At 39.8% G+C, this 16660-nt stretch overlaps 1 protein-coding gene across 3 annotated transcripts in view; it reads left to right on the top strand.

Annotated features, from left to right (window-relative positions):
* Nucleotides 1-16660, top strand: part of LOC125455542 (ena/VASP-like protein) — a 273330-nt gene that overhangs the window by 244464 nt on the left and 12206 nt on the right. For all 3 annotated transcript variants that reach the window (XM_059649104.1, XM_059649105.1, XM_059649103.1), the window contains 4 exons: nucleotides 4094-4227; nucleotides 9150-9210; nucleotides 9484-9544; nucleotides 15407-15467. In XM_059649104.1, coding sequence (XP_059505087.1) covers nucleotides 4094-4227; nucleotides 9150-9210; nucleotides 9484-9544; nucleotides 15407-15467 — 317 coding nt within the window. The remainder of the gene's footprint in view (nucleotides 1-4093; nucleotides 4228-9149; nucleotides 9211-9483; nucleotides 9545-15406; nucleotides 15468-16660) is intronic.

Raw genomic sequence — 16660 nt, 5'->3', positions numbered from 1 at the left:
CAATAGACTGCATTACCAAATCAGCACTAATTCTGTGAATTCCTGGAATGTGTAAAAGATGGATTCCTGGAGCAGTAAATTGAAGAACAAGCCAAGCCAGGCTATTTTGGACTTACTGTTAAGGAATGAGAAAGGATAGTTGCAACAAATTATTGTAAATGGCCTTTATAGTATGCAATATTTTTGATATGATGTAGTTCATTCTGAAACCTGGGCTTTAAAGTTAAAGAAAGGAAGTTATAAGAAATGAGGGGTAAATTGGATACAGCGATTTGGGAAAATACACTAAACAATTTGATTGCAGACAGACAAATGTTTGTATTGAAACAAATGCTACATGGTCTTCAGCAGACGTACAATTGTCGAAGTCATAAATATGCAAAGGGAAAGGTGAATCAAAATACGGATATGAAAAGAAGTTAAAGATTGGATTATGTTAGAGGAAGTGGCTTAAAAATGCCAGAGAAGTTGTAAGTCTGAAGATTGGGAGTCAATTGAGGACTAAGAAACTCATTAATAAAGGAAAAAGAGACTGTGAATACAAACTAGTGAGCAGCATAAAGGTGGGCTGTAAAAGTTTTTTTGAGGAGGAGAAAAGGAACAGATGAGCTAGAACAAATGTTGGGCCCTTGTAGATGAGGACAGGAGAATTCCTAATGGAGAACATGGAGGTGGTGAAGGACCTAAACAGTTACTTTGCATTTATCCTCACAGAAGAGTATCCAGAATTCTCAAAAACAAATTAGGCAACCAAGGGACTTGTGAAATGAGAGACTAAGCTAAATTCCTATTAGTAAAGAGGCAGCATTTAAAAAGTTGATTAAATTGATACTTGATAAATCCTTGGGAGCTTAAGAAATAATGGAAGCATTAGTGATTATTTTTCAAGATTACAGAAAGGTTCCTGTGGACTGGAAAGTGGCAAATGTAACTCACTACTTAAGAAAGGAAGAAGAGGGAGAATGGAAAATTACAGATCTGTTAATTTGACATCAATAATTGGGAAAATGGTAGAACCTGTTATAAAGGATGTGATAACTGGGCATTTTGAAAAGAAAGGTTAGAACTGGACAGAATCAACATGGATTTATGAAAGGAAAATCACGTTGTTGGAGCATTTGAGGATATTGTAGCATTTAGATTTAGATTTTCAGAAAGCTTTTGATAAGTTCCACACAGGGACTTTTTAAATAAAATTAGAGCGCATGGGCCTGGGAAAAAATATGTTAATATGAATCAGGAACTGCTTTATATACAGAAAACAGAGAGTAGAAATAAATGAATCATCCTTAGCATGTCAGGATGTTAGGATGTTAGGCTAGTGCTAGTGAAGTAACCACAATGATCAGTGCTAGGTCTAGAGTTGTTCACAATCTTTATAATGATTTGAATATGACAACCAATTGTAAGATTTCCAAATTTGCTGATGACACTAATTGGGTGGAAATGTGAGTTCTAAGGAGAATGCAAGCATACACCAACAAGACTTGGACAGGCCAAGTGAATGGGCTAGAACTTGGCTGACAGAATATGTGTGGAATTATTCACTTTGGTGGAAAAAGCAGAAAGGCAGAAAATTTCTTAAACAGTGATTGATTTGGATGTGCCAGTATTCAAAGAGACCTGGATGTCCCATTTGAGTGACTCAAAGCTAAAATGCAACAGCAGAAAGCAATTTGGAAAACAAATGGTATGCTGGTCCTCATTGCAAAGATATTTTGAGTGCAAGAATGAAGACGCCTGCCACAGTTGTTTAAAGCCTGTGTGAAAGTGCGCACAATATTCTGCATGGTAAACTGTTTAGCAAGGTTAGATCACATGAATTCCAGGGAGAGCTAGCCAATTGGATACAAAATTGACCTGATGGTAAGAGACAGGTGGTAGAGGGTTATTGTTCAGACTGGAGGCCTGTGACCAGTGCTGTGCTACAAGGATTGGTGCTGGATCCACTGTTGTTTGTCATTTATGTAAACGATTTGAATGAGAATGTAGGAGGCACGATTAGTAAGTTTGCAGATGACACCAAAATTGGTGGAATAGTGGACAGTAAAAAAAGGTGATCTCAGAGTACGAATTCTTGATAGACTGGGCCAATGGCCTGAGAAATGACAAATGGAGTTTAATTTAGATAAATGAGAGGTGTTGCATTTTGGTAAGAATAATCAGGACAGGACTTACACAGTTAATGGGAGGGTCTTGGGGAGTAATAGTGGTGTCATACAGCACAGAAACAGATCCTTTGGTAAAACCAGTCCATGCTGAACATAATCCCAAACTAAACTCGTCCCACCTGCCTGCTGCTGGCCTATATCCCTCCAAACCTCTCCAATTCATGTACTTATCCAAAACATTGTATTGTGCCCACATTCACCACTTCCTCAGGAAGTTCATTCCACATGCAAATCACCCTCTGTGTAAAAACCTCGCCCATCATGTCTTTCTTAAATGTCTCTCCTTTCACCTTAAAAATGTGCTCCCTAGTCTTGAAAACTCCCATCCTAGGGAAAAGACACCGACTGTTAACCTTAGCCATACCCCTCGTGATTTTATAAACCTGTATAAAGTCACCTTTCATCCTCCTACTCTCCAGTAAAAAAAAGTCCCAGCCTGTGCAGCCTTTCTTTATAACACAAACCTTCCATATTTGGCAACATCCTGTTAAATTTCTTCTGAATCCTCTCCAGTTTGAAAATATCCTTTCTACAAGTGGGCGACCAGAACTGGACAAATTACTCTAGAAGAGGCCTCACTAATGTCCTGTACAACTCAATATGATGTCCCAACTTCTATACTCAGTTGCTAAACAGAAAAATCTAGGGTGCAGGTACATAGTTCTGTGGAAGTGGTGTCACAGGTAGATAGGGTGTTGAAGGAGGAGTTTGTCAATGATTGGCTTCATTGATCAGAGCATTGAGTACAAGAGTTGGGACGTCATGTTACAGCTGTACAGGACATTGGTAAGGCCATGTCTGGAATAGTGTACACAGTTCTGATCACCCTGCTGTAGGAAGAATGTTATTAAACTGGAACGGGTTTGAGTTACAAGAAGAGAGTGGAGAGGCTGAAACCTCTTTCCCTGGAGCATACGACGCTGAGGGGGGACCTTGTAGAGGTTTATGAAATCATGAAGGGCATAGATAAGGTGAATAGACAAGGTCTTTTCCCCAGGGTTGGGTGTCCAATACTAGAGGGCATAGGTTTAAGGTAAGAAAAGAAAGATTTAAAAGAGACCTGACAGACAACATTTTCACAGAGAGGGTGGTGCATATATGGAATGAGCTGCCAGAAGAAGTGGTAGAGGTGATTACAATTACAACATTTAAAAGAGATTTGGACAGATACATTGTTAGGAAAGGTTTAGAGGGATATGGACCAAATGCAGGCAAATGGGACTAGTTTAGATAGGAAGCCTAGTTGGCATGGACAAGGTGAGCTGAAGAGTCTGTTTCCATGCCCCATGATTAAATGACCTCGAGCACTGTGCACAGTTTCTGGTTTCTTATCTAATAAGAGAAATATCTGTCATAGAGGGACAGCATGGATGTTCGTCAGAAAAATTACTGGGATGGCAAGATTTCCTTAAAAAGAAAAATCAAGTTGACAGGGTCTTTATTCTCTGGAATTTTGAAGAATGATCGGTAACCTCATTGAAACTTGAAAATTCTTAAAGGGCATGATAGGATTGGATATGGATAGGCAATTGAGTCTTGAACCAGGGGATATATTTTCAGAACAAAGAGTTTAGGGCTGAGATGAGGAAAAATTTCTTCACTCTTTGGAATTCTTAATCATTGAGCATGTTCAAATCAAACATCAACAGATTTTTGAGAATAATGAGGTACAAATGATGTGGATATGGTGGGGGCAATGGTATTGAGGTAGATAGTTACCTATGATGCAGTTGAATAATGAAGCAGGCTCAAAGATTGAATGACCTACTCCTGTTCCTGTGTCATGTTATTAAAATTTCAGATTTTATTACTTAGTACTTAGAAGAATAGGCTTTTGTAAATTGAACAGTCTGTATTGAAAATATGTAGCAAACGTAGATTATTCCAAAATCATTACCTTCATCTCTAAAACTTCTCTGTAGCCTGAAGATGGTTCAGGAAGCTCCAGTCCTGGGGGAATGTCAAAGAGTGAGACCAATCGGAACAGCTGTGGAGCAGCAGCAACAGGGGGAGGAGGAGGATTGATGGATGAAATGAATAAACTGCTCGCAAAACGGTATGTGCTAAGCCAGTGATAATATGACCTAAATGTGTGATGCATTGGACAAATTAAGAACATATATTACAGAGAAATGTTGTGCAGTCCATCATGCAATGAAAGGCGATCCAGTTGGAATTAGCTAGTTGGAAATAATAGCACCAGTAGTAGGAGATATTTAAACACCGATTGTATAAATGCCATATGAGTAGAAGTTGAGGTGATGTGTAAGCATTATGTTTCCAAAGATAAATGGAAATACTAAAATAAAACTGCTTTGAAACAATCTATGAAAAATTAAAATAAACATTGTCCAACAAAGAAGGAGATTAGTTTAGAAAACTTGGGTAGTAAGGATGGCAATTGATATGAATGACCATGAATCAGAGCACATATTTAAGGAAATTATGCAAAGGAGCAAAAGATCATTTAAGAGATGAAGAGAGCCATTTTGATGTGTGATTAACAGGATAATGGAGAAGGTATTTTATTGTGGAAATTGGAAGTAGGCCTTTAGAAGGTTATGAATGAATCACTCAGGAAGATCCTTATTCAAAATGAAATTGTATTAAATTGCAGATCCAGACAGTGTACAGGCCAGACTGTTGAATGTGTTTGGGAAGAGTGAAAAAGTCACAAACTCTTTGGATGTTGTATTATATGAAAGAAGAGTAGAACACCAATTGTTACATTGCTATTAAATGGACAGCTGAGATAACCCAGGGGATATGATTGGCCAATTCCGATCAATTTCTAAGATCCATAATGCAAAACGGAATTAACAAACATGAAAAGCAGATTCTTAGTTGATTGTGAAGTCAGGATCAGAGGTGAACAGGCCCAAAAACTGGCACCATTGGGCTGATTCACTGCCAAGTTCATGAGCCACAACTGTTTTAGAGAGGCTGGGTGAGGGTTGGAATGGTGACCCATTTACTAACAAAGAACAAAGAAAATTACAGCACAGGAACAGGCCCTTCGGACCTCCAAGCCTGCGCCAATCAAGATCCTCTGTCTAACCTGTCATCTATTTTCTAACGGTCTGTGTCCATTTGCTCCCTGCCCATCCATGTACCTGTCCAAATATATCTTAAAAGACGCTAATGTGTCTGTGTCTACCACCTCCGCTGGCAACACGTTCCAGGCGCACACCACCCTCTGTGTAAAGAACTTTCCACACATATCTCCCTTAAACTTTCCTCCTCTCACTTTGAACTCATGACCCCTAGTAATTGAGTCCCCCACTCTGGGAAAAAGCTTTTTGCTATCCACCCTGTCTATACCCCTCATGCTTTTGTAGACCTCAATCAGGTCCCCCCTCAACCTCCATCTTTCTAATCAAAATAATCCTAATCTACTCAACCTCTCTTCATAGCTATCACCCTCCATACCAGGCAACATCCTGGTGAACCTCCTCTGCACCCTCTCCAAAGCATCCACAAACTTTTGGTAATGTGGTGACCAGAACTGTACACAGTACTCCAAATGTGGCCGAACCAAAGTCCTATACAACTGCAACATGACCTGCCAACTCTTGTACTCAATACCCCGCCCGATGAAGGAAAGCATGCCATATGCCTTCTTGACCACCCGATTGACATGCGTTGACACCTTCAGGGAACAATGGACCTGAACACCCAGATCTCTCTGTTCATCAATTTTCCCTAGGACTTTTCTATTTACTGTATAGTTCGCCCTTGAATTTGATCTTCCAAAATGCATCACCTTGCATTTGCCCGGATTGAACTCCATCTGCCATTTATCTGTCCAACTCTCCAGTCTATCTATATTCTGCTGTAGTCTCTGACAGTCCCCTTCACTATCAGCTACTCCACCAATCTTAGTGTCATCAGCAAACTTGCTGATCAGACCACCTACACCTTCCTCCAGATCATTTACATATATCACAAACAACAGTGGTCCCAGCACAGATCCCTGTGGAACGCCACTGGTTACAGGTCTCCAATTTGAGAAACTCCCTTCTACTACTACCCTCTGTCTCCTGTTGCCCAGCCAGTTTTTATCCATCTAGCTAGCACACCCTGGACCCCATGTGACTTCACTTTCTCCATCAGCCTGCCATGGGAAACCTAATCAAACGCCTTATTGAAGTCCATGTATGTGACATCTACAGCCTTTCCCTCATCAATCAACTTTGTCACGTCCTCAAAAAATTCTATTGAGTTGGTAAGACATGACATTCCCTGCACAAAACCATGTTACCTATCACTGATAAGCCCATTTTCTTCCAAATGGGAATAGATCCTATCCCTCAGTATCTTCTCCAGTAGCTTCCCTACCACTGATGTCAGGCTCACCGGTCGATAATTACCTGGATTATCCTTGCTGCCCTTTTTAAACAAGGGGACAACATTAGCAAGTCTCCAGTCCTCCGGGACCTCATCCGTGTTTAAGGATGCTGCAAAGATATCTGTTAGGGCCCCGGCTATTTCCTCTCTCGCTTCCCTCAGTAACCTGGGATAGTTCCCATCTGGACCTGGGGACTTGTCCACCTTAATATCTTTTAGGATACCTAACCCTTCCTCCTTCCTTATGTCAACTTGACCTAGAGTAAGCAAAGATCTATCCCTAACCTCAACATCTGTCATGTCCCTCTCCTTGGTGAATACCGATGCAAAGTACTCGTTAAGAATGTCACCCATTTTCTCTGACTCAGCGCATAACTTTCCTTCTTTGTCCTCAAGTGGGCTAATCCTTTCTCTAGTTACCCTCTTGCTCTTTATATATGAATAAAAGGCTTTGGGATTTTCCTTAACCATGTTTGCCAGCAATATCTCATGTCCTCTCTTAGCCCTCTTAATGCCTCGTTTCAGATTCGCTCTACATTCCCGACATTCTTGCAAAGCTTCGTCTGTCTTCAGTCGCCTAGACCTCATGTATGCTTCCTGTTTTCTCTTGGCTAGTCTCACAATTTCACCTGTCATCCATGGTTCCCTAATCTTGCCTTTTCTATTCCTCATTTTCACAGGAACATGTCTCCTGCACGCTAATCAACCTCTCCTTAAAAGCCTCCCACATGTCAAATGTGGATTTACCTTCAAACAGTTTCTCCCAATCTACATTCCTCAGATCCTGCCGAATCTTGGTATAGTCGGCCTTCCCCCAGTTTAGTACTCTTCCTTTAAGACCACTCCTATCCTTGTCCATGAATATTGTAAAACTTACAGAATTGTGGTCGCTGTTTCCAAAGAGGTCCCCTACCGTAATATCAACCACCTGGCTGTGTTCATTCCCCAGCACCAGGTCCAGTATGGCCCCTTCCCAAGTTGGACTAACGGGGGTAGATAACTAAGGGCAATTAAGAGGTCTATTAAAACCCTTTGTCTGCAACAGCTAGGATTTACAAAAGCTCTGTGGACTTTGCACTTAAGTTTGAAGCACAGCCAGTGGATCAGGACAGGAAATTGGTGCAGTGACAAAATTATTCCACAAAGTACCAACATGATGACATCCATTCAGCATAAGCTGCCAGACCATATCTAGTCAGTGACCATCCCATGTACGGGTTTCCCCTTTATACAAACACACAAATTAGAAACCATTAAGTAGGCCATTAAGTGATCCTGCTTTACCATCCAACAAGATTTGTTTGTAATCTCAAATCCTTGTTCCCACCTACCCCTGATAAGTTTTTCATTGCCTACTTCATAAAAATCTGCTCAAAGACTCTGTTTACACCACCTTTTCAGGAAGAGAATTCTAAAGATTCACAAACCTCCCACAGAAACTTATCCGCCTCATCTCTGATTTAAAGGGGCAACCCCTGAAATTTAAACAATGACCTTAGGTCAGGATTCTCCAACAGAAGGAAGCATCTTGCCCTCATCCATCCTGTTAAGACCCTGCGGGATCTTTTACATTTCTATTGCCTCTCTGAACTCCAATGGATACAATCCTAGCCTGTTCTAATTTTCCTAACAAGACACCCACTCATTCCAAGTAATAGTCTAGTAACTTTCACCGAACTACTGCTCTGATGCATTTACAGCCTCCCTCAATATTGTGACCAAAACCTTGCACAGTGCTCCAAATGCAGTCTCCCCAGTGTCCTGTATAACTGAACCACAATCTCTGTACTTATATATTTCCTCCCCAATAAATGTTAACAATCTATGAGCTTTCCTAATTACTTTCCCTTTATCCAGATTAATCTTTTGCAATTCCTGCAGGAGGATGCCTGGATCCTTCTGTATCTCAAAACTTGTACCATTTAGAAAATGTCCTTTTTTATTCTTCCTGCCAAAACAGACAATTCCACATTGTCCCACATGGTACACCATTTGCCACTTCTTTGCACATTCATTTAACTGTCTGAAATAACCCCCACAAAGGCTGGTATCCCGTTACCAAGTCACTCTTTATTTATATGCAGAGAGACCTTGACACTGATCCAGCTCCCACAGAGCCAACTCTCAGACTGAACAGAACCCCTGACATTCCTGCTTATATCTGTCAGCCAGGGCTCCCTGGTTAGACCAGGTTAACAGCTCCAAATGGGGAGCCCATATTCTATGAGACCCAACTGGCTGACCTTGTTACAATCACGGAGCTATCTATGTCTATTTCTTTAGCCTCCTTAAGTCCTTTGGGTTGAAACAACGACAAAAATCTGACAAATCCTTAAAGCTGATTCCTAAAGTAGGCTGACTATGTGCAGGGAACATGGTTGAAGCAACAATGAAAGGCAATGGCAGAGCAGAACTAAAACAGACGTGCTGATTATTTTCACAGGTAACCACAGGTAACATCAAAATTTGTCTTCAGTGGGTAGAAGTATCCTTTTAAAAAAAATGAGAAAAATTTCAGTTTACAATTAGTCACCTTAGAGCAGAAAAAAACACAGAAGTTATGTTGCAACTAGCCTAATTATTTTAATAACAACATAAGAATGAAATGTGCTCATTTTTCTCCCTTTTCAGGAGGAAAGCTGCCCAACAAACAGATAAAGCAAGTGACAAAAAAGAGGAGGAAAGCCAGAATGTGTGTAAATCAGCTCTTTTTTTTAAACATTATAAGCACATATTAGGTCAGATTTATAAAATAGTAAATGACAAATTCATGCTGCATACGAAGGCAATTGTATTACTGACATGTTCTAGAAAGAAAATATTTGATCTAAATGACAAAAAGACATAGAGTAGTTAACAAAAAGTTCTTAAGCAGCATTAATACAAGTTATTCAGAAGAAAAACAGTAAAATACAATTTTGACAAGAAAACTCAAAATAATTATTGCTGTTATTATTTTAATCAGGAGGATGCAAGCTCTTCACCTTCACCCAGTTCACGAGGTTCTGGTGTGCAGAATTCAACAGGTGAAGTCTGTAATCAATTATTTGTGGAATTATGAATGTGAATGTAATTTGCCAGATGGAAATCGTGGTCCTTTTAGAAATGTTTGTACCTGTAAATTTCACATAAGCTGTGGTCATGCAAATCAAAAAACAGCCTGGAAAAGGATACTGGAATTAACTCGCGCCCATTGCTTCTAGCCAGTGCCTACTTATAAAATTACCTTTGCAGTGTGTAGTCAGCATTGAGAAGTTTTAATCTGGCCTGGACCTCTTTAAGAGGAGGTACAGTTTAACTGGAGCAAGTGCTAGAAGTCGTTCTATATGCTCAACCTTGGAGAAGCACAAGAGTGACATGACATGGCAGAGTTATTCATACTGTCTCACATCTACTTGCCCCTCACCCACAATTTCTCCTACTCATCAACCTGCAGATGGTTTAAACATATACCTCATATGTTCATTCCTTGTCGATAGAATTTAGTATCTTTTTCCTTTCTGAAATCCAGAAATTAGTACCCGGCCAGGCTGTGATGAAACAGCAGGAAGGCAGTATGGGGAAGAAATACTACTCCTCGATGTCAGACTCGCAGCCACCAGTTCAAGAATACACACTTTAGAGGCTAGCTTCGAGGTAGGAACAGGACATGGTGAGACACCCAACATAAGTGGGCTGTAGCTCTAGTATGGGAGAGTATAGTGTAAGTTGCATTCACCTGCGAGAGAGATACCACATGGATTCTCTGATGCTGGCACGATTGAGGAGTCCAACACCATGTTGCACAGAGCTTGGAGCCCATCATTTTCAGTGTGGAAGTAGTGGGCCTGCTGAATTCCCACACTGTGGATCTGAACGTGAAGCAGTATCTGATGGCTGATATCTCAGCTTCCACTGCAGCACAATAGGAAGCCACCCAGCTTCTGAGCATTGGAGTAAAAAATTGACTGGAAGTAAGCAAGCTCAGTTTTCTACAATGATCTTGAATCTACAGCCATTGTGGCAGATATTAGTACTCAATGGGGTTTGCAGCTTCTCAAAGCAGTAGATAGGGAGAATTATAACATATTCCCCCCCTTTTGCATACAGCGCATCAGTAACATCCTTTATGTAACAGCGCCCAAAAAAATTATGAGATGCTGGAGATGATGCCCATGCCAGCATGAACGGGACTTAACTTGAAAAACTTCAAAGCCATGGTCATGGTTACAGCTACTGGTTATGGCAGTCTCACTTTGCTTTAGACTGCAGGGTGACCTTCAGCAGGTGGCACATCTCTATGAACACCTCCTTCATGAAACTGACTCTTTCTCACTGAGGTTGAGGCTAGGGAATTGGTCCCTGAAAATATGATCTCTTGCTGGGTGCATTTTCTCCCTCCTCTCTTTTCAAATATAACCTCTTCTGTTCATTCTATCTTATTGCGCTGCACACCAAGGGCAACAGAAGCTACAGCTTCAGTGGCTGACGGCACGTGACCTGAACAAAATCTTAGAAATGACAACCAATGCCTTCTGCACATTTTGCACACTTTATTACCTTCTATTTGCAGTGAAACAGCACACACTTACACACATAGAGCGCCAAGCAGCAGGAACTGATCAACAGCTAACCTGAAAATGGTCGATGACCCTCTCATTGTGTGGGTGTCTGCTGCTGCCGACCAGATGTACTGCTCTATACGGTTAAGAGTTAACTTGAGCATTGAGGTTTAAACCGGCACTGTTAAAGTCAGATCAGTGTTACAATCTGCCTACTGTGCATATTCCTGCTGCCAGCCCCACATTGACAGGGTGACTGAAGGGGCATCCAGTACAGCCAACATGAGAAGTGAGAGCATGCAGCATTGATGCTGCTTTGAAACGGAAACATCACTCGCAGCTCTGAAAACATGAATGATGCACAGCTGAATTTGTATACACAATGTTGTAGGGGAGCAGTGTTGTGTTTTTCCTCAAAGAAGCCGAGGTCTGTCAATGAGGATCAAATCGAACATTTGAATGAGGAAGACCATATAGCCCACTGTAAGCTGCTCATCCAGAGAAATCCCAAAAATTATCTCATCACAACATCCACTTATTTTCTAAAATATTCCACTCAATTTCTTTTTACTACTCTGCTGTAAAGCTGTTCCATAAATGATCCTTTTTTTTCTTCTTTCCCATTTAACTCTTCTATTTCATTTATATCAAACTCATTGATTTTGCTGTTGGGGAACATACAGGAATAGGCCACTCAGCCTCTTATGTTTGTTCTGCTGTTCTAGATGACTGATATCTATTTCAAAGCTGATGTCCCTCACTTTCCCCAAATATCTTGTGTCCACAGGATGTAGAAGTCTATGAATCTCAATGATGAACCTACCCAGTGATCGAACTGGCATAGCTATCTGGTCAAGATTCACTAACCCCTGACTGAAAAATATTCCTCCTCATCTCAGTCTTAGTTCACTTGCTCCTTATTTTATGACAGTGTGCCCTGGTTCTTGATGTCACCCCTTTCGACAGCCAGCAGCAGCAGCATCCAATACACAGCCTATCCCCCATAAGACTTTTATACTTGTAAATGGGGTCACCATTTCTTCTGAATTCTAGAGAATACAGACGCAGTCTCCTCAATCTTCCCTCATGGGACAGCTTTACATTCCCAGAAATTAGTTTAGTGATTCTCCACTGCATTCCATCTATGAAAGCTATATGCTTCGTTAAATAACAGGACCAAAACTGCATACAATACTCTAGGTACAGTCTTACCATGGTTCTATATGGTATGCCAACTATATCACAAGAGGGCTGCAGTACATGAGTAAGGAAGTCTTACTTCAGTCTTACCATGGTTCTGTATGACTGAAGCAAGACTTCCTTACTCATGTACTCAAGCCCTCTTGTGATATAGGCTGGCATACCATTTGCCAAACCAATTGTTGACTTCACCTACATGCTAGCTTTCAGTGAGTTATGAACAAGGACACTGAAGCCCCTTTGGACATCAACACTTACCAACTGCTCACCATTTAAGAAATACTCTGCACCTCCATTCCTCCCACCATTTTGAATACTTGAAAGAAGCAGTTATTAAGAATATTTATCCTCCCTCAATTTCAACTTCACATCTGCTCGCAATTTTTGAGGTTATCATGCATTTTATTACTCTAATACTGAAAAATGTTTTGCTATTGTGTTTAGCCCCTGCTGACATGCCTTTTCCTAGCTTTCCCTGATCATCCTTTTAATATAATTCAGCATTTTTATAATCTGCACAAAAAGTAATGTCCCCCTTTTCCTTGCATAATTTTATTTCCCTTCTCAATTATTATTTCATTTAGACCCACTTGTATGTAATCAGAACTTTGTTCTCAGGATGTATCAATTCTGTATGCTCAGAATAATATGTTTTAAAGGTGTTTTACTTCAATTTCACATTGAAATGTTGTTGAATTACCTAACCAACCATTTCCATTCACCGCATAGTAACAGCTTCAGGCAAAAGACCCATCACTGTATACTCTCGGTGTATTTCTGATAACCGAGAACTCATTTGTTGACAAGTGTCTTACTGTTGTCTTCTCGTTTTTAATTATTCTTCATACAGCAAATCATGTTCTTTCTAATGTAACATACCATGACATTAGTTTGTATTTCTTTGTGTTGTTTATGTGCAACCAGAATACCCATCGTTTCATTGCTTGCCATCTTTCACGGAACCAAATAGATTTATATCCCATGTCTTTGTAACTCATCATGCTATATCACATTCTTTCCCGTCCACTCTTCTGTACATTTCATGTGTTTGACTCTGTCCTGGACATTATAATTCCCTAACATCACCACAGCGTCACACACTAATCGCAAGTATTCATTTAATAACTTATCAGACAAATCACCCTTTTTCATCTTCCTTCGTTGTCTGCCAGTTCTGGGTCTCTGGTTCTTGTACATCACTCTAGATATTGCTGTTTATATTGACCCATTGGCTATCTTGTAAACTGTAATCTGTCTGAAGTAGAGTTTACTTCTCTCTCTGCTTAACACTCTCAATACCATCTACCTAGTTTCAGTCATTCTTAATTGCTGCCTCAATGATCATTGCAAATTTCTTCTTGATGTAGTCACAGCAAGACTCTCCCACGCCTGTCCTTTATGTTCTGAAAGTATTTATGAGGACACAATTATTATATTCACGTCATTTACATATTCAGTTTAGTGTGTAGTTCTGTGTGAACTCCACACGGCTACTTCCCAACCTGCCCCTCCTCCTTCGCCGATTTTCCGAAACACTGGAAGTTTATCAGGAAACATTATTTTGAGTCATTCCCCAGATTTAAGTTGAAAACAACTTTCATGTACATAATTTTTATTACCTAATACTATATCCTTATGTGGACGAAAGCCATTTTGTCTTTTGCTGTCCCCTTTAGCATCTTTTCAAGCATTTCATCGAGACGTGCACTAATTCAGTTTCAAGGCATGCCAAAACTCTGCATGTTTTCTAAGTATGATTTCACAAATCTTTCTTAAATCACACTCTCCGTGGGCAGCTATTTATATTTCAGACATTATGTACATCTCCCAATGAGAGCTATAATCCTTTTAAATGTATTTTTATTGGCAGCAAATTTTTTAGAGTCTGCACACCTTGCTGTTAATTGAGGTTAAGTGAGTGTGGGAGCATTTAGATATTTTAATCAGTTGTTCATTTGATTTCTAGTGAATGCTTTTTGTATTGACCCTGAATTACAACAAAATAATTAAAACGTTATCTTGCCATAGCCAAGATTTACTGGATGGAAGGCCGATTTTAAAAAATTAACATCAAATTTAGAAGTAATTAAACAGATAATATTACAGAATAGAAGATCTTGTGGAATTATATGTGCTGCGGTGTGATATTGGGCTCTCAAAATTGTACAAACCATGACATGATCTTAATTATTAATCTAGTGTAAAGTCTGTTGTAAAGGCAAGTTTGAGGAATTGTTTTGCAAAGGAAGAAACTACCCCCTGTGGTCATTGGATCAAAAAGTTTAATTTGCTTCCTCATCTGTGCTGAGTAAGCCAATTTCAGCAATAACAACAGTTAGAATGGCACAATATCACTTCAGTTGTCCTGTATCAGAGCCGATAATAATCGCCAGAATTTACCACTCCTGATCATTGCCCTGTGACCATTGCTAAAATAATCTTACACTCGGGCATCATTGAGACCAAATTGCGGTTAACTGTGATGCCACCTTTTTGTTATTCTTTCACAGATGCAGTCACTCAAAGTTATAATTTACTTTTAAGTGGTCAGTGTTTGTTATTTGATAATGCAATAATATTAAATGATACAAATGAATAAATGTAAAAGTTATACCCAACAGAAAGTGCAGCTTGACATGTTGGTACAGAGGATAATAAAGCCTTGTTCACATGTTCACATTACTTTTAAACTGAAGCCAGGTTTGAGGCCACTCTGCCATGAATACAATGGTGCAATACTCCATAAATAGGATTGAAAACCTGCATGATCAGAGGGTTTAGCCCAGTAGAAATTCTGGGTATATATGAAACTGAAACTGGAGCTCTAGTAGATTATTTTCAGGTTCTTACTTCGTTTTTATCTGTCACAATACCAATCCCATATTTGGGCTAGATCAACACTTACATGCACAAAAGCCTGAAAGGCAGCTGCCCTGCTGTTCCAAATGGTACAGACCTGGCAGTTTTGGAGGTTATCAGCAGGAAAGCAGCTCCCCAACACACAAAAAAATTGGGACAGCATCTCTGAATAATGTGGGCTCTGGGCCCTTCCAACAAAAGTCTAGTATTTTGCTTTTATTGAGAAATTTACAACAAATTAACATTTTTTGAAATAAGGAGGTTGTGGTGTTAAATATTTCCCTACAGATACTGGTAAAAAGCCATGGGAAAGGGCCAACTCCACTGAAAAGACAGGAACTCTGTCAAGGTGAGCAATTAAAGGATGAATATAATTTTGAGACTTTGAAACCAGGTTTTTAATAAAATGTTTAGTTATCAGATTTTGCTAAATGGTGACAACTAAGATGTAATCTGTGTGACCACTTTGGAAAAATACCCAGAGGGACTACCTAACATGTATGGAATGATGTTAATTGCACACGGCAAGCTGTCTGAATTCACACAGGAGTTATTTTGGGATGTGTTGGCAGAATGGATGAAAACACTGCCCTTTGACCTTTTGGAAAATAAAGGGAGACAGCATGCTGATGTGAAATAGTATTCTCATCTGAGTTTGGGTGGCCTAAAAATAATGCGTATTGAATTCTGTTTTACAGTTTACCCATGGATTGATGCATGAGTTTCACTCATGTCTAACATTGTATATCTGCTTTGTAGTTTTAAGTGGGTGTGTTACGTGCTCATAATTTGACATTTGAGACCAGGATAAGGCCAGTGATTCTAGTAATAAGACTTATTGTCAGCCTTGGCTAGCCTTCACCCCTGAGTCAGAGGTTCAAGGTTCCATTCTTACTGCCGAGGCTTGAGCAGATAATTTAGATCGACACTTCAGTGTAGCATTGCACTGTGGACACTTCAGTGCAGCACTGCACCGTGGGCTATGCCATCTTTGACATGAGGCATCAGCCCTCTCAGTTGAACATTATAAATGCCATTGTGCCGTTTAAAGAGCAGTAAAATGGCTATTCTTATGTCATGGTCAGTATTTACCTCAAACAACGTCACTAGAACTGATTACCTCATCATTATAAAGGTAATTTTTCTAGCATCTTGCTGTGTGAAAATTGCCGTGTTTTCCCATAAATGTATATGATTACACTTCAAAAGTGCCTCATTGACTGTAAAACACTTGGAGACATTCTAAGATTTGAAAGGTGATGCACATTCTTCTTTATTTATCTAGCATCGTACAAAAGGTAACAGTATTTATAATTCATCTTATTACTGCACATTCTCTGTGATAGTGTGGTTCAGCTCATTGGATATACTTGTGATGTTGCACATCAGGAACTGTCTGTAAACTACCTGTGCACTTTTCCTGCAAATGCATAATGTTGTGCAAAACATTCATATTCTTTTATTTTCATCTTTGGTATCATTCACCATGGTGAGTATGACCACATTTGAGGAGTGTACTGAATGTTACCATCACTTACAGTT

This window comes from Stegostoma tigrinum, chromosome 10 (genome assembly GCF_030684315.1).
Source record: "Stegostoma tigrinum isolate sSteTig4 chromosome 10, sSteTig4.hap1, whole genome shotgun sequence".
NCBI lineage: Eukaryota > Metazoa > Chordata > Chondrichthyes > Orectolobiformes > Stegostomatidae > Stegostoma > Stegostoma tigrinum.
Note: the sequence above shows the minus strand (reverse complement) of the source record. Positions and strands in the feature narration are given on the sequence as shown.